The following is a 19,320-nucleotide window of genomic DNA, read 5'->3' as shown; positions in this document are numbered from 1 at the left end:
TTACCGGGATGTTGCCTGTTGTCCGTAATGCTTCAAGCATCAGCTGAAGCTGAACACAGTGATGCTGTGTTCGTATAGTGTCAGTATGCTCTGGATGGTAGTAGAGTAGAAGAACTTCTTTGCTTCAGACTCCGTGTGCATTCTCCAGGTCGAGTCCTCTGTGATCTGCACAACGAGATACCTGAAGCTGCTCACTCTCCACCGGTGCCCCATCAATCAAGCAGAGTATAGGACCTCTGTCGTTTTATTGCAGAAGCCCGCATTCTTGGTTTCACTGTCATGACGTTCAAGAAGAGGCAGTTCACGGTGTGACTGCCCACCCTGACTATCTGTGGTCTAGCAGTTATGAAGTCCAGGAACCAACACCTAGGTGCTCATAGCAGGGTTCAGACCCGGATCAATTAAGTTGCTATAGCCAGCCTGGTGGGAACTATGATGTTGAAGGCCAAACTGTAGTCGATGAATAGTAGCCTGGCATATTCACCTCTTTGTTGTCTAGATAGGAGAGGGTGGCGTGCAGTACCTGGGAGACGTCTGAAGAGTGACCAGAGTTCTGCTTAAAAAGACAGCCTAGAATTCACCATTAGGATTGAGGGCGTACATGTTAGCGAATGAGATTGGAAGGTGAATGCGTGGGGAACAGCCTGACTGCCGTGACTGCCTGATCTATCATGATGCTCGATATGGTATTTTACTAGCCTCTCAAGGCACTTCATGGGGAGGATATATTTTATTTTTAAGTGGTGCTAGCCACTGCTACAATTGACTTTTTGTGTATATGTATGTATGTATGTCTGTCTGTCTCCATGGGCAATCAGCTGCACCTGCAGCTGATTGCACCACAAACCTGCAAGAAAACAAAACTCAGGAGGCACAGTACTCACACACGCAGTACTTAAAAAGACACCGCACAAATGCGCGAGAACACATGCGTACCACTTATAAAGACACACGGGAACACACACACACACGCACACACGCACACACAAAGTCGTACTTAAGACACATGCATGCACATGCACGCTGCACGCACGTATGACACATCAGCGTATGACACATATCAGCAGCCTGCTGTTTTGATCTTTCATTAGCAGTAGGCCTATTTGCAAAACCTGGGTGCGATTTGCTTCAAGTGGCGCTGGTGAGAACAAAGCCTGCTTTACACTGAGATTGAATTCCAAGAACATGCTTTATTCATGTTCTTTTTGAATGTTAACATTTGAACTTGTTTGCACATGATGGAACTCTGCAGAGGTAGACATACTCTGACCAGCTCTCATAAGTTCCAGTTTACATCTTTATTTTACCTCTTGCAGTCGACAAACTCTCATTTCAAGGGACTACAAAGTGTGTACGTTGTGATGACCTGAAGCATTCCACTCCCTAAACATGTACAGTATCCCCTATATTGTGGATTAGTGAATAAAATGTCTCCTGGTGGCCGACGTACAGTATCAAAAGACAGGAGGGACAGTAATGTGCCAGGCTAGGCCATTTGCATTGATGAATCAGGGTTTTTATCTGTATGGACAGGATCAAGTCCTTGGCAGGGTATCCAAAGCCTCAAATCCCTGCTCATTACAATAACAAAACATCTAATCCAACAACCTTTGATTGAGGTTTATAAAAGAGGCGGCTGTCGCTCTGTTGCATTTACGGAAACCGCTTCAGTTATCTGTTCAGGATGAGTAAGGTAAGAGGAGAAATAACTTGTTTGGGCACTGTACATAATTTAGTTTTTGGGGCAGGTGGAGAGTAAAATAAGTTATTAAAAACATACTTAACTTCAATGTTACATCATATCCAGGTTAAAATGTAATTGTGGAAAAGGGGGCATCAGCTAAAGTAAATTGTTGATTGTACTATATGCACACTGTATGCATCTTGTATAACTAAATCAATGTTCCATATTGAACTTTTTCCCCACTGTGAAGCTTTAAATAGGATCTAAAAGAGTCAAAACAAGAATGCATTCAATACAAGGATTTAACGGTGGTTTGAAAATTGCATTCAGGATGGTTCGAGTCACAGCCCTGCAAGTACACACAATAGAATCCCCAGTGTTCATTTATCCATTTGTAAATCTTTTTGGTTACATTTGTACACTCCAAGAGTTCAATGAATACTGAGGATTTTACTGTGCAGCAGCAGCGACAGGCATTTGATCCCCTTGATCTGTTCCAATTCAGATCACTTTCTACGAGGACAAGAACTTCCAGGGTCGCTCCTATGAGTGCGACTCGGACTGCCCAGACATGCACCCCCATTTCAGCCGCTGCAACTCCATCAGGGTGGAGAGTGGCTGCTGGGTGCTGTATGAGAGACCCAACTACACCGGCTACCAGTATGTCCTGACCAGGGGAGAGTACCCAGAGTACCAGCGCTGGATGGGCTACAATGACACCATCCGATCATGCCGTACCTTCTCCTATGTGAGTAGCATGGCGGGGAGGAAAGCATTCACACAGTCAAATCATCAGTGTTCATTTAACTCTGACAGTGTAAAATGGCGCTCATGTCAGTGTTAAATGTCAGTGACAGGATTTTACTGTGGATGTCTGACCAGTGAGGAGTTTTGCCTTGTTTTTATCGCTGACTGCATTATGATAAAAGGCCTGAATTGTTTGGGTTTTGTTCTTGCAATTCTGACTTTGTATCTCAGAGTTTTTATTTCTCACAAATGTGAAAGTGCAAGAATAAACCCTCAAAATGTGGATATATAAAGGATTGCGAGAAAGTAAGGCCTCACATTCAGTGGCAGAAATGGGCTCCCATAAAGGCCAGTCCACACCAATGCAACTCCTTGCAATTGCCATTTGGGATAATGGTTGCAAGTAGTTCCAAGGACTTGCATGTTGCACAGAGTTGCATCGCGAATCATTGGTGTGGACTGGCCTTAAGCCTGGTTCTCAATGTGGGGTTCTTGATGAGTTGAGTTTCCACAGTGTCCCCAGCTAAATTGTTGACAGTTAAGAACCAAATGGAACTTTACGGGTCTGTAACTCTGAGAGTAAGTCAAATTTGGTTACATTTTTGGACCCATAATGGTCCATTTGGTTCCATTTTTTGTTCCATTAGTTCCGTTTATGCTCCATTTTTGCACTATCAGAGTTACATTAACACTACTTTACAGTGTAGATTGATGTCCCAGAGATGAAAAAGTATATCAAATGAGCGTCCGTGGCTTAATAAATAGCAAAGTGGGCCCCTTGAAATGAAAAAGGCTGAGGAATCACTGCCATTGGCAACAGTAAAGTCACACAGTATAGGAAAGAAGGCTACATAGTAAAGCATACGAGTTGTTACGTACCTCTTGTGTCTTCTTACCTCTTGTCCCAGCAGACTAGCGGAGGGCCCTACCGTATGAGGATCTACGAGCGCCCAGACTTCCAGGGACAGATGATGGAGTTCAGCGACGACTGTGACTCCGTCCAGGAGCGCTTCCGCAGCCGCGACATCTACTCCTGCAACGTCATGGACGGCTACTGGACCATGTACGAGCACCCCAACTACAGGGGACGCCAGTACTTCATGAGGCCCGGCGAGTACCGCAAGTTCAGTGACTGGGGAGCCACCTGTGCCACCACTGGCTCCTTCCGCCGCATCACAGACTTTTAGAGAACAACCATTCAACCTCGCAACTTAATAATAAAAAAAACGATGCTCCCAAATGTTTTCTGACTTGCATTATTTGATTGCATGTGTGTGTGTGTGTGTGTGTGTGTGTGTGTGTGTGTGTGTGTGTGTGTGTGTGTGTGTGTGTGTGTGTGTGTGTGTGTGTGTGTGTGTGTGTGTGTGTGTTGTGTGTAAGAGATATCTAACAAAAACTAAGTCAACAAGGGTTAGGGTTAGGGTTAGGGTTAGGTTTTCTTTTGTATTATTTTTCATTATCTATATGCATTATTTTTGGAGGATTATGTATGAGAGTCCACTTTCTCTTTGCTTTGTCTTTTCTGGTTAGTTGGCCTAAAATAGAATATAGCTGATGATTCCAAGACGGATGAGTCTTATAAAAATAATAATAATACATTTTATTAGAACGCACTTTACATTTTTGGAAATCACAAAGTGCTACAGGGCTTAAAAACAAATGGCACAAAAATAAAAAGGCAGGGCAAAAACAACAACAACAAAAAAGCATTCAGAAACAATAAGACCCTTTCTGAAAAAGTTGATTAAAAACGAATTAAAAGACCTAAGAAAAAAAGGCTATGAAAAAGCTCTGTTAAAAAGGTATGTTTTGAGTCCATTTTTAAAAGCATTGGTAGATTGTGGGGCTCTTAAGTGGTCGGGGAGGGCATTCCACAGGCGTGGGGCAGTGGAGCAGAAAGCCCGGTCGCCCAGGGTGCGGAGACTATGGTCTTGGGGCCTGGAGACGGTTGGTGTTTCACAAGGCAGTGATGCCCAGAGCAACTTCTTTGGCAGCTGTGAGGCGCAACATTGCCCACACCAGTTGCTGCTACACTGCTGCTTTGATCACACTAGAATCTCATAGACATATGACCATAGTAGCCCTATATGACACAGTGGCTCACTTTCAATAGTCAACAGAGCCTAAAACATGCACCGTTGGCAGAGCCCTCAACCAGAAAGGGTCATAAACAAAGCTCTACTGGACAGGAGAAATGCCCCTTTGTCTGCACAGGAAAACCTCTGTGAGAATGACGAGAACATTGATACTGGCAACATTTTCGGAGCTGTTAGTTGAGCAAATGAACCATCATGTTCAATAAATACTGATTATGCCAGATTTGGATTTGGCAACCATTATTCAATAACGATACAATTACATTCTACCACCCATTACCTACTCTCTGACTAAGGTTTCGTGACATTTGTGTGCAACTGTCCAAAGAGAAGATACCGGTGACCACTCTGCTGACTCACCTACCTGCTTATTTGAATGACAACAGCTGGCATCACACCTTTGCAAAGCGCCAACGTATATATATAAGTATACTTCATCCAGGTAGTGACACCAGGGAAAGAAGCTCGCTTACAGCAACAGCAACCATGGGCAAGGTACATGTTCGTTTTGTACACTAACCGAGGGAAACGGTATATTTGCAAATACATTTCATGGCCCAGATGGACAACAAAAAGTATATATTATGTATACAGTATTTGTTTTAAAGCCAAACTAGTATCAATTTAACTCACATTTAACTAAATTTGACATTGTCTGATATATTCTGCAAATACTGCTTCACCTACTGTAGGCCCTACTCCTCACACAGCAGGGAGGCCTCTGTAGATGACGCTTAACCACTTACACCCTACTTTGCTGTATGTCAAATAGCAAAAACAGCACAACACATCAACACCTTGACTAGAAAGAAAAGAACAGGGACTCTATGGTTCATGTGTTTAATGAATGCTGCCTTCATCCTTTGTCCTTAGATCATCTTCTACGAGGACAGGAACTTCAGCGGCCGTCACCATGAGTGCATGAGTGACTGCGCCGACCTGCACTCCTACTTCAACCGCTGCCAGTCCATCAGGGTTGAGAGCGGCTGCTTCCAGATCTACGACCGCGCCAACTACATGGGCCACCAGTCCTTCCTGAGGAGGGGTGAATACGCCGACTATCAGCGTATGATGGGCATGAACGACTGCGTTAGGTCCTGCCGCATGATCCCCATGGTAAGGAGCGGTTAGGACCACACAGTGCCTCCGTACAAGCTTGGGTTTATGAATGTTTCGTAACCAAGCGAGGGAATTGGCTTTGTGTTCAAAAAGCTTTTTCATTGATTTTGCCACCTCATTTACTTGTTTGGGAGGTATTGCTTGTGTAGCAAAGCCCGAAAGTCTGATATCTCCCTTAACCAAGGGGGGATACCCCTTTTGGTGAATTGTGGATGCTCGGTTTCCCATGCGAGGAACACGGATTTGTTACACATCAACATCTGTGTTCTGAGTGAGGTTTCAATGCTATTAGGCCATAAAAGCTGTTGAAAGACAGTGATACAATATGAACAACTGGTCGGTTGTTTTCGTTTGGATTCTTGAGACATTGACTTTAGAGATGCACCGCTTTCCTCTGACAACAGAGATAACAAGGAAATTCTGCAGAGAAACGAGGCTGCACAGCCCAGGGAGAACTAGAACAGAATGTGTATTGTATCCACATAATACACTGACTAGTAATAGAGAACAATTGTCAGTTGTTGAGCTGCAGGTTTCTAGAACAGTGGTTCCCAAACTGTGTGCCAAGGCACACTGGTGTGCTGTGTGAAAAGTCCAGATGTGCCTTGGGATTTTGTGACAACCACACATTATTATTGCAACAACTATCACCCTTTAAAAAAAATACTATATCAGTACAAATACGGAGGCAAATTCTGTACCCCCCAAAATATATTTAAATCACTTTCAACCTGTTTTCAACCAGTGTTTTCAAACCACACAACAGAGAAACAGCCACCTGTGCATGTACTGTAAGTTCTAGTTTATAACTCGCTCTCTTCTTCGATTGCCTCCGCAGCACCGTGGCAACTTCAGGATGAGGCTGTACGACCGCCACGACATGAGCGGCCAGATGATGGAGCTGAACGACGACTGCCCCAACTGCATGGACCGCTTCCAAATGTCCGACTTCAACTCCTGCAACGTGATGGACGGCCACTGGATGATGTATGAGCAGCCCAACTACAGGGGCAAGATGTACTACATGAGGCCCGGCGAGTACAGGAGGTACGGCGACTGGGGTGGCATGAGCCCCCGGGTCGGTTCCATCCGGCGCATCATGGACCTCTGAAGAGGAGGAGATCCTCATCAAGTGTCTTCTGTATGCCCTTTTTCACACGTTGAATAAAATGGTATCAGCCCCTCGTATATCTTTGTGCATCTTGCTTATTTCATATAGTTCATACCTTGTCCATTGCTATTCTTGCTGCATTACACGACTACCACCTACACACACACACACACAGAGAGAGAGAGAAAGAGAGAGAGAGAGAGAGAGAGAGAGAGAGAGAGAGAGAGAGAGAGACTTACTGTAGTATACCGTGGGGCCATATCTTCGAATGCAGTGTTTCTCAAACCCCCAGATCTATCATGTATTAGGACGCAGCATTGCCAGGAACCCTCATAAGAGAAGATTTTTTATTGTTCAAAGATTTCGCTTTTTGTGTTATTCCTTTAGCACAACATTTGACAGTACTACCTGTACTTTAATATGCATGTTAATAAAGTATTCAATCAATCAACCGCCCCCCCCCCCCAATGACCCCAATGCACAATACTGTGTGCGTGCGCGTGCGTGCGTGCGTGCGTGCGTGTATAAAGCACAGTGTGCTGGTGTCATATTTAATTAAAAATTCTCAGTAACCATTTTCGAGGAGACCATAATAAAACCCTTTGAATTAATGTACTGTTGTTGGACCTTATTACACAAAAATACAGACACAAATATATATAAATATCACATTACAAACCAGATTAGTTTAAGCTGTATTTTATCCCGACTTAAACTTTCTACCTTATACCTAATAGTCAACCACATGTGATGATACTTTGTGAGCAAAACACATTATGAAGAGGTCTTGATAAAGGGCCTTGTAACTGAACTCAATCAATACACACAATCATAATGCAAAGGTGGCCTTTGTGTGTGTTCGAATTAACTTTTTCTTAAAATGTGGATTTTCAGGGCATTGATTCCCTCCCTGCACCACAGAATGTGTGTGTGTGTGTGTGTGTGTGTGTGTGTGTGTGTGTGTGTGTGTGTGTGTGTGTGTGTGTGTGTGTGTGTGTGTGTGTGTGTGTGTGTGTGTGTGTGTGTGCACGTGCACGCGCGTGCGTGATTGCCTGCGTTCGTGCTTGTGTGTGTGTGTGTGTGTGTGTGTGTGTGTGTGTGTGTGTGTGTGTGTGTGTGTGTGTGTATGTGACCTTCTATTATCCAACAAAAGAAAGACTTCAGAAGTCTGAACCACATTAATATGTTTGTGAACTGTCTGTCATCCAACAACTCAAAACAAGGAACTTTACCCACCCAGTTTAAGTGGTAATTATGCTCAGTTGCTCAATGTGAGGAATATATAAAAGTGCATGAAGGATATTCATCGGTTCATGGGAAAGCTTTTTGTTTTTGATTGCAAACAACACGCACATTGCTATGTTGTTTTGCTGATGCTGTAAGCGTTGACCACATGGGTCAGTATGTACCGTGGTGTTTTGATCAATAGTGATGAACAAGAACAATGACACATCACACCATGAAGCATGCTATACGTAATCTGATTGGTGTCCCTATATCTGTTGATAGCAGCAATTTGAATGACAATACTTTATGCTGCGCAATCACACAGCAGCTTTTTATATAAAAGGCGAGAGACGTGGAGAGCATCCATCCAGTATCATCCAGGAAGCGACAACTGTAACAATGGGGAAGGTACAGTATGTTTGATAGCCATCATTAATGCTATTACAGTAATTAAATAATCAATACGATTAGAATCTCTAGAATTAATCTTAAATGATAATTAAACCACAGTAGTGTATAACCATGTTGACAGTTCATAAATGACCCTTTCACAGATAATCTTCTACGAGGACAGGAATTTCCTCGGTCGGCAGCATGAGTGCATGAGTGACTGCGCCGACCTGCTCACCTACTTCAACCGCTGCAACTCCATCAGGGTGGAGAGTGGCTGCTTCATAGTATATGAGAGGCCCAACTACCAAGGCCCCCAGCACTTCCTCAGGAGAGGAGAATACCCCGACAACCAGCACATGATCGGCATCAGTGATGGTATTCGCTCCTGCCGCATGATCCCAGTGGTAAGTCTTGAGAGTGGCCTCTCAACATTGAATTGAAGAAGAAGAATTGCAGGTATTGACAATATTATGGTCTACTGTCAATGCTTGCACATTGTCAAATGTAACATCTATTATTGATTTTATCAGCTCTATTTCTTTCATCACACTCACAGTGTACCATGGCAATTTTTATTTTATTACATTTTTTACCTTTCTATAGTTTCTAACCTTTAGACAGAAGCAAACTCACAAATGTGGCCTGGTGTTAAGTGGCACTTTAAATGAGTACTTTACTCCCGAAAATACTTTTTTTCTATAAACTACTCCCCCCATGAAGCCTTGAATTACATGGACAATTGAATTCGCTTTTTGTGTCACTTTCCTTCACGGTGAATAAATAATCCAAAACAATAATACTACTAAAATAGTTGTCCACTGTCCAGTATCAACATCAGAAAAACTATTTTAAAACAATCTATTTATAAGCTTCAACACAGCTCAGAATATAATCCAAGTGTCTTGTATCCAGTCGTATCCAAAACACAGCATTTTTGCTCAAACTTTACAATTTGAAACACTTCCACGAAGAACACGAGGGTCTTCTTGTCTATCGTCTGTCCTTCTCGTCCAAACCACTGTGAATTGGTTCGGAGTCACTGTTTGTCAGTGAGTTTTACTCTGGTACAGTGTTGATTTCGTCGACTAAAACTATGACGAAAAATGTTCGTCGACTACCTTTTTTCACTGACAAAAACGAAATAAAAACTAAGCTACAATGACTAAAACTATGACTAAATATATTGACAATTTCGTAAACAAATAAAAACTAGACTAAAATGTTATGGAGGGACTGGTGGAGAAGAGATCCAGTAGAAGTAGAAGTCATTTTATGCTTGGTTGCACTCGGGTGTTGCGCTCTGAAAATAGCAGATCTACAAGCTCACAACGCTTCGCACTGCGACGCGTTGTGCGCTTGTAGATCAGCTATTTTCACCAGGCAACCAAGAGTAAAATCAGCCATTATGACGCCATCGAGGCCCGCCAAAATTTGAGTCGACTAAATCAACTGTAGATTTAGTCAGCTAAAGTCTTATGATATTTAGTTGACTAAAACTAGACTAACACTAAAACATTTCAGATGACTACAATATGACTAAAACTAAATCAAAATTTGCTGTCAAAATCAACACTGCTCTGGTATCTTCTCCTCCTGCAGCACCATGGCTCCTACAAGATGAGGCTGTATGAACGCCCAGACATGAGCGGCCAGATGCAAGAGGTGAGCGATGACAGCCCCAATGTACAAGAGCGTTTCCGCATGTCCGACATCAATTCCTGCAGCGTGGTGGACGGCCACTGGCTGCTGTATGACCAGCCCAACTACAGGGGTCGACACTACTACCTGAGACCCGGCGAGTACCGCAGGTACAGCGACTGGGGAGCCGTGAGCCCAAGGGTCGGCTCTCTACGGCGAATTACTGACTTCAACTAGAAGTCTTCATACCTCCTTCCTCTGTCCATTCTGAATAAACATGCTTGTTTAAACTCTGTGTTTGAGTGTGTGTGTTTGTTTCTGCATCAAGTGATTGAGGGAGACATGTGTGCAATCGATTACAGGGTCTTTAGATTTCATTTGGTTAGGCTTATGTTGAAGCTATTTTCCTGTAACATTCATGACACATTTAAACCTACCAAGCCATGCATGGGACATAGCATTGATTGTGAGAACTCCAAGGGTCGGTTTTGTAACATTGGTCTACGTTTAGTTGTATCATTTTAACATTTGACATCATGCTCATGAACTTTGACCATGTCAAACAGGAGCCTCGAATTACAATACATGGCTGGAAAGGAAATGCAAGAGGCAGCACAGTGGGTGTCTGAACACTTTTATTAACATCACATTACATGAGACCATTGAGATCACTCTCTTCACATGGCGATGCGCTTGATGGAGCCCACCCTGGCGCTCATGCTCCCCCACTCGTTAAACCTCCTGTACTCGCCTGGGCGCATCAGGAACTGGCGTCCCCTGAAATGAGGATGCTCATAGAAGATCCAGTGGCCTTCCATCACGTTGGAGGAGTGAATGTCGTTGAAGTGGAAGCGCTCGGACACAGAAGCGCAGTCGTCGCTCATCTCCATCATCTGACCTCCGAACTCGGCGCGCTCGTAGATCCTCATTTTGTGAGAGCCAGTGTGCTGTGGGGTGGATGAAATGACAAGGATTCATGTTACAAGAGAATTAGAGACAGCTGGTCTCTCTTTCTTTCTTTCTTTCATTCTCTAATAAGGGCAACATGACTATTACAAAGCTCTAGCTGTGAATCCATTATACAATAAAAAATCACACAACTTCAAGGAGAAGCTAAGCTTTAACGTACAAGCTGAAATTGTCATACTGTAGTTGCTCCAAGATTGTCTGATGCCACCATATAGATGACTTCATATACAGTAGGGTTTCTAAGAGCAGTGCAGGATCACCAGGACAGTGGCACAGATCCTCAGATCATGCCTGACTGAAGCTTACCGAGGGGATCATACGGCAGGAACGGACGCAGTCGTTGAATCCCATCCAACGCTGGTAGTCAGGGTAATCGCCCTTCATCAGGTAGTACTGATAGCCCATGTAGTTAGGCCTCTCGTACACCATCCAGCCGCCACTGTCCACCTTGATGGAGTTACAGCGGCTGAAGTGGGAGTGCAGGTCGGAGCATTCTCCGCCGCACTCGTACGAGCGCCCCTTGAAGTTCCTGTCCTCGTAGAATGCGATCTGAAAACAGGTCAATCGAGGGGGGGTTGTTTGTTGTATTGCAAGAATTCTTTCTGGATGTGAGGTCAAATAAGGAGACCAGGCGGACTTTATCACATGACAAAGGGATAAATGATCCCTGTTTATTGGTTTCGTTTCAACAGTCTGTGGAGGTACGCAGAGGCACAAAAGATGCATAGAAAAACAACCAGCCTTACCTTTCCCATTGTGTTGGCAATTCTAGCACCAGCCACCAGCCTGCCCTGCCTTTATAACCCGCAGTCGACCTGCAGCTTTGTCATTCAAATCTATGACTGTCTCGTCAGCTTTTTTCACTGAACAATGTACTTTTATTTGTAGTGAACAAAGCAAATCAGCTATTTTCATTCTAACTATGGTATCCCAACGAACTACTAGGATGTTTAGGGTTGGTTCAATATTCATTCAACTCACAAATATAATTTACATATAATGAAAATATATATACATATATATATATATATATATATTGACTCTGTTAGGTGGAATCCTCATACTGTATGTCCAAAACGGTTACTTTTCAGGATTCAAGTTCAAGAATAGCAAAAATAGCAGATCGACAAGCTCAAAACGCACCGTTTCTTGCCGCATTTCGAGCTTGTGGATCTGCTATTTTTGATACTTTTGTGTGACGCTGTAGGATGATCAAGTAGGGCATTAATTTACAAAAAAAAAAAAAAAGAATATGGAGAGAAGGTTTCTGGCCAACAGCAACGATATTTAAATAAATAAATTGTTGTATGGCTCTAACACCTCAATTTGCTCTGTTAGGGCCATTTACTGTATGCTGCAGTACATACTGTACATATAGGTTCAAATGTTCGGTATTTGTATTGTGCACCCCATCCAGTTATTACACTGGCCCGAGGCGCAGTCCAAAGAAAGAGAAAAGAAAGAAACTAGAAAAAGTGCTCCTCGGAGCACAGGTCTCCGCCAGGTCAGGTGTAAGTTATTGTGGGCCAGCAATGTTCGGGATTCGCCAATCAGGATGGAATATGAAAAATCGTACGGATCCGTCTTGATCACTTGACTATAGAGATAATGTGTACCGATTTGCATAATGTTTGGACAAAATTTGTAGGAGTAATATAAAAACAATGGTTTTACAAAAATCTGCCTCCTGGTTGCGCTATAATAAGTCAATGTTAAAAGGGTGGCATTCCTCAACGTAGTGCTAATGTAGTTGCAAAGTTTCACCGCAATCGGACGCTGCGTTCATGATTTGCGGCATTTTGTTCAAAACAGGCCACTCCTGCAAACTTTAGATGTCTATCTTAGCCAATCAGGATGGAATATGAACAAGTATGACCAAAGTCATAATAAAGCCGCATGTGCCAGGCTTTTTTGGCCCCAATCTTTTCATAGACCTGATTACTTGTTTTTTGGATTGCTTGTTTCTCTCGCCAAACCTGGCAACATGTAGCGTCGCAAATTAACGCTCTAAAGTTTTTTATATAAGTGGTGGCAACATTTTGTGACACCACACGGGTCCTCCCAACAATAGCTAAGATTGAAGTCAGTGTGAACATGGGCAAATAATAACTTAAAGGGGAAATCCACCCATTTTCAATATTTAACTATGTCATTAATATAGCATAAAGGAGTTAGGTGGAAATAAGAAAAAAGTTCCCCCCTTTCTGTGTTGCCTCTTATTTCCACACAACTCCTTTATGCTATATTAATGACATAGTTAAATATTGAAAATGGGTGGATTTCCCCTTTAATAGGCAAACTATAGGTCTAATGAAGCACGCTAGCATTTAGGCTAACCCTCCTGGGCTGAAGCTGTCTCCCTTTCTCTCTCTCTCTCTGCTGTGTAACTCCGTGCGTTGCCTTGTTGTGATGTTCGTCCATGCTGGCCCCTAATATGGTGTGCTTCCGGGTGGATAGACCTAACTAACAATGAGGATCGTTCTGATTGGTTCCCTTCCCAACTAGTCCCTCAAAAAGAGTAATTCTGATTGGATCTCTTCTCCATTCGTCCCGCCCTAACATTTTCGTCTCGTCTAATTCGTTGACTAACGTGTCCATTACATTTTCGTCTCCCCATTGGCTTAAAAGGGGAGCTTAAAAACGGGGAAGTGTGATGGACAGCCAGGACAGCCAATGACACTCAGGTGTCGACACTTTTTACTCAGGTGTCGGAAAGAGACTGGTGCTGTTTACAGAGCCGCTCGCTAGCGCATGCGGCTAAAAATCGAACAGATCCGTCTTGATGACCTCTGTCAGATCTGTCTAGACGACCACTCCCACTTTCACTCACTCCTTTCTGCCTTCTCACTATCACTGCTAAATCCTCTTTCTACCACGCCAAGATTCAATCCTGTGCATCTAACCCAAGGAAGCTCTTTTCCACTTTCTCCTCTCTCCTTAAACCACCTCCCCCCACCCCATCATCCCTCTCAGCTGACGCTTTTGTAACCTACTTTAAGAAGGAGGTTGATGACAGCAGCAGCTCCTTTTCCCATCTTCCCTATAAATAAGTGTACGATGAGTCGTACACCCCAATGCTACCCCAATGCTAACCCCAATAAAAGCAATGCTAACCCCAACATATCATGCCTGTCCTCCTCTCCAGATGAGGTCCTAAAACTAGTGACCTCCACTAGACCTACCACCTGTCCTCTTGACCCCATCCCTTCCCCAATCTTCCAGACCATTGCACCTGATCTGCTCCCCTTCATTCCCTCCATCATCAACACATCTGTAACTTCAGGCTGTATCTCATCTGCCTTCAAGTCAGCCAGAATAACCTCCTAAAAAAAAAAAAAAAGACTCCTCAAACGTCAAGATCTACAGAGCGATATCACTCCTTTCCCTTCTTTCCAAAACTCTTGAACGTGTTGTTTCCAACCAGCTGCTCCTAGACACCCTTGCTGACCTAGGCATCACTGGGACAGCTCTAAAGTGGTTCTCCTCCTACCTAACTGACTGGACCTACCAGGTTTCTTGGAAAGGTTTGCTTTCACCCCCCGCACCCTCCTAACCGGGGTCCCGGAGGGATCTGTACTTGTACACTTAATCTCTCTGCACTGTCATCTCTGCTCACAATCTATCTTATCACTGCTATGCCGATGACACTCAACTGTTTCTATCCTTCCCCCCCTCTGCGACTCAGGTGGAAGAGCGCATGACCGCATGTCTGGCTAACATCTCACAGTGGATGTCTTCTCACCACCTCAAGCTGAACCCAGACAAGACTGAGCATCTTTTCTTCCCAGCTAACTCCTTCCCCACGCAGGATCAAACTATTTCCATAGACAACGCCCTGATGACTTCGGTACCAACAGCCAAGAACCTCGGTGTTGTCCTGGACAGTCAGCTCTCATTCAGGGCACACAGCACAGCGGTCACTCAATCCTGTAGGTTCGCACTCTATAACATTCGAAGGATCAGACCCTTCCTCTCCCAGGAGTCAGCCCAGCTCCTTATCCAAACATCAGTCATATCAAAACTTGACTATTGTAACTCTCTCCTTAGTGGCATTCTGGATCATTTGGAGAGGCTTAAGTGCATATGCCCGGCATGTGCACTTAAGCCTCTCCAAATGATTCAGAATGCTGCAAAACGCTTGGTCTTCAACCAGCCAAAATGTACACATGTATCCCCCCTTCTCCGCTGCCTCAATGGACCCTTCGCTAAACTCCACCCCAAAAGCGATTGTCCAATGCCAGCTTAGCAACCGTTGTTAGCCTGGCATAGGTCTGGCAAGCTTTCGTCACCTGCCATAGCTGTCAATGTTATTTCGCCCGCGCACACACAATCATTTGCAACATAATAGCAAGAATAGGAATATCACGATAACGCAATGGTGACTATGAACCAGCAACAGATTCCACGTAACCAAAACCGTTGGAGGGGGCTTTTCCCAAGCTGAAATCTGGGCTTAAACTGCAAGGCTGCATGGCTGTGTTGTTGAACACATACACAGCTTGACGTCGGGAAAGTTACACGACTCACTCGCCCAGGTGGTGTCAATAATACTAATCTGTTTCGGATTCCGCGCGTTAAAGTATATTAATTCATTTGTTCGTCTATTTATTAACTGCTACTGTAGTCTTACCCTGCGGTACATGAAAACTCCTGTTACAGTCATGGATCAACTTCAACCTGGTGTTTGCACTTTCTCCATTTACGGTCCGTACATCTATATAAACGTTCACATTTCAAATATAAAGTACTTACCCTATGGCCACGGATGTTACAATTATGCACGGGACTCTCAAAAGTACCCGTATATTCTGTATTATTCAATAAAAAGAATTTTAATCCGATCGGTGGCCATTTTCTCATAGAGTTATAATGTATCAGAGTGCAATACACCTACCAACCGATAGGGTCGCGCAGTTGAAAGCATATGGAGAAAATGTACACCGATCAGATTAAAATGCCTTTTATTGAACAATACGGATGATACGGGTACTTCTGAGAGCCCGTACATAAATGTAAATCCGTGGCCATGGGATAAGCACTTTATATTTGAAATATGAACGTTTCTGTAGATGTACGGGCCGGAAATGGAGTAAGTGGAAACACCAGGTTGAAGTTCATCCATGACGGTCGAGACAGACGACCGTCATGTATCCATGGCTATTACTCCCTCTAGTTTCCCGTGTTTAGTTTATTGGAATAATGTCATGCACATTTTCCAGTGCATATACTGCAGGCCTTGTTGAATAGATTTAGAAGAGATTTTGAAGCTCTTGAAATTATCGATTATTTAAAGGGGAGCTTGCCAGGCCTGGGTGTGACTAACCTTGCACCACCACCAGTCACAGTGGGGTGGGTGGGGCTTAGCGAAGGGTCCATTGGCTCCCAGTTACTGCCTTCACAGAATACAAAACACTGATATTGACCTACAAAGCAACCAGGTATGGCACCCCCCATATCTTCAAAGCCTGATCCAACCCTACAACCCCTCCCGCTCACTCAGAGGAGCTAACACAGGGAAGCTGTCAGAACCTTCGCTAAAACATTCGGGACAACGCTCCACACGTCCCAGGCGCTTCTCCCTTCTGGCTCCCAAACTATGGAATGAACTCCCCATTGCAATTAGAACTGCAGACTCACTCCCAATCTTCCGCTGTAATCTTCAGACTCCATCTTAGCCCGTAGCACTTGCCGTAGCACTTGCCCTAGCCTCGATGACCTTACAGGCTTATGCAAAGGATAAAATGTAATTGAGATGCATGTTATGCAGACAGATGCCAGGTCATTGTTGACCTGGCATCCTATAGTTTCTGTGTGACCAGATTATTGATTTTTCTTCCTGATATTCTACTGTTAGACTGATGATAGGTTCTTGGTTTACTTACGATCCTAGATTACTATTTCTATGCATTTTATGTATTACCTTGTTGACCTTGCTTACTGTAAGTAGCTCTGGATTAAGAGCGTCTACTAAATGCATAAATTGTATAGAGAACACGTGTACTGATTTGCGTGAAATTTGGATATAATCGGAAGGAGTAATATTTTAAAAATGTTTTACATAAATCGGCCTTCTGGTGGCGCTATAAAAGGCAGATGTGAAAAATGCAGGGGAAAGGTTTTTCCCTGGCCTCCAGGGAGTGCATACAAGGCCTGTTATAGTGCCACCATGAGGCTGATTAAAAAAAAATCAAGTGGCATTTCTTCCTCAGCCTAGTGGTAATGTGCGTGCAAAATTTCATGTAAATTGCACACTGTGTTTATGATTTGAGGTATTTTGTTCAAAACGGAGCACTCTTACAAACTGAATCTTTGCCAATCAGGATGGAATATGAAAAATCTGAAAGACCCGTTTCATTTAATGACTATAACTGTACCAATTTGCGTGATGTTCGCGTGATCTGTAGGTTACTGAGAGTACTGAGAAAGAATATGCCTCCTGGTGGCGCTATAACAGGCCCATGTGAAATATTTGGGGCAGAGTTTCTGCTCTGGCATCCAGGGAGTGTGCACAGTTTCGCTGCAATCAAGTCAACGGTGCCGGAAATTAGCTGTTCACAGCCGGACGGACGGACGGACGGACGGGCGGATGGACGGACAGGGTGCAAATCATAGAGACAAATAGAGAAAAACATAAGACAAGACAAAGAAGACTAGACTAGGACAACGAGAACTGTAAGGCTACATGCACAGCTCAAACCATTCAAAGTGCACAAATTATACACAGATGGATAGATGAGAGGAATAATTCAAATGGTAATTTGTGTCAGCACACCCACACACGTTTTTACATAGGCCTATCTGTTTCTGTATGTTACAAATGTATGTTGCCAACTGTCCCCAACAACTGAACAACAGATGTAGGTTTTGGAAAAGTCTATTAATGGCAGTTGCAGCTTCTTTCTGATACAATTTTAAGCCTACATGCCTACTACACGTGTTCCATGCAGTTTGTTTTAGGTTGAGATCCTGCCTGCTCTCGGAATGGCTTATCGTTAACGTTATAAAGCACATACACTTTTGCTACGCAAAATCCCCCGGTAATTGTCACAATTAAGTCGATTACCTTTCTTAAATAACATGAACAATCTAGCTGGGGCCCAGCTCAATGGATAGACAGTTACTTTGATAGTTTGTTCACATAACATTTACACGTGATGTTGTGTATGCAATAACAATGCATGTTATTGCCATGTATGTTATTTAGACACAAATGCTAAGTATGTTATTTAGATAGTATGTTGACGATGCTAGCTCTGATATTTACCTGGTATCCTACTTTGTAGCACTTGACAGAATTTTTGGCATCTATTTACTTGACCCCTTCCCATGTAGTTGGTTGACCAACTCCAAGCCATTTACTCTGATCTCCGACGCTCAGAATAAAAATGTCTGGTAAATGCCTACATTTTAAAGTGTAATTATTAAATTGTATTTATGTTTTCAACAGTATATCTACAATATGATTTAAAGGGTCTACACCATGAATTTAAAAGATAATAATAATATTTAATATCATATTGTTTATGTCCCTCAAACGTTTTTCAAAAGGATATACTCATTCCAACTAACTTCTCTCTGGCTTATAAAGCACTTTCACCTGCAATACCACATTGTCCTGTTTGGCACGGGGCGCTATTGAGCCAGTTTGTATGCATGTTATCTCCTGGTTCTGTGTGGAAAAAGTAAAAAAAAATAAAAAATGTTATAAAAAGATTTTTTAAAGATTTTTTATTTTTTTTATTTTTTTGGAACTGAAAAGCGGGAGGAATTGTTCCCTGACGTGACGTAGGCAGGGGGAACAAATCTGACGGACTGTTTTCAGACCAATTTACATAAAAAACACAGGTAGCCTATGAAAGCCTGCATGCTCGAAGTCGGGTATTTTTTGGAACAGAAGAGAGGTGGGGGAGACCAAAAACACACAAAAATTAAGAAAAAGTTAAAAATCATGGTGTAGACCCTTTAAAGCAATCTGGGACTTTATATAATGAATGACACACAATTTTAACGAATCTGTAATGTATGGTCAATACAATATAACTTGCACATCTGCAGTGGTCTTAGGTGGTCCACTAGTGTTCCATTGAGAAATTCTGACCCTGTTGTAAAGTTATCTGAGGCAGACGAAGCACCAGTTTGGAAACAAGATATGCCATCATCTTTATATATGTATGTACATAATTATATTCTTTCTTATTCTTACGGTGTGACGTCTAAGGGGGAGCTGTGTGGAATAGCGTTTGTCCATATGTCCCCAATACGTACAGTATGTCCCCCAATCTTTTGTGTGTCTGTGTGTTTATGTGTCTGTGTGGCTACAGCTAAGCTCACACAAG

The 19,320-nt window shown here is 43.2% G+C and overlaps 3 protein-coding genes across 3 annotated transcripts; 2 read left to right on the top strand and 1 right to left on the bottom strand.

Annotated features, from left to right (window-relative positions):
- Positions 1–279: 279 nt before the first annotated feature.
- LOC311040642 (uncharacterized protein) lies at positions 280–10,252 on the top strand (the record flags this gene model as incomplete). Its single annotated transcript, XM_084050971.1, has 5 exons — positions 280–306; positions 2,190–2,432; positions 3,343–3,615; positions 8,524–8,781; positions 9,977–10,252. The coding sequence occupies 5 exons, from the start codon at positions 280–282 to the stop codon at positions 10,250–10,252; spliced, it is 1,077 nt and encodes a 358-aa protein (XP_083907097.1).
- On the top strand, positions 5,014–6,757 carry LOC311040456 (gamma-crystallin M2-like; the record flags this gene model as incomplete). Its single annotated transcript, XM_084050757.1, has 3 exons — positions 5,014–5,022; positions 5,401–5,643; positions 6,485–6,757. 3 exons carry the CDS (start codon positions 5,014–5,016, stop codon positions 6,755–6,757), a joined length of 525 nt encoding a protein of 174 aa, XP_083906883.1.
- A 440-nt stretch (positions 10,253–10,692) lies between the features above and the next one.
- Positions 10,693–11,739, bottom strand: LOC311040640 (gamma-crystallin S-1-like; the record flags this gene model as incomplete). Its single annotated transcript, XM_084050969.1, has 3 exons — positions 10,693–10,962; positions 11,291–11,533; positions 11,731–11,739. The coding sequence occupies 3 exons, from the start codon at positions 11,737–11,739 to the stop codon at positions 10,693–10,695; spliced, it is 522 nt and encodes a 173-aa protein (XP_083907095.1).
- Between the last annotated feature and the right edge of the window lie 7,581 nt (positions 11,740–19,320).

Source organism: Gymnoscopelus microlampas (genome assembly GCF_963454915.1).
Source record: "Gymnoscopelus microlampas genome assembly, chromosome: 24".
Lineage (NCBI taxonomy): Eukaryota > Metazoa > Chordata > Actinopteri > Myctophiformes > Myctophidae > Gymnoscopelus > Gymnoscopelus microlampas.
The sequence above is the reverse complement of the archived record's forward strand: the minus strand, read 5'-3'. Positions and strand labels throughout refer to the sequence as shown.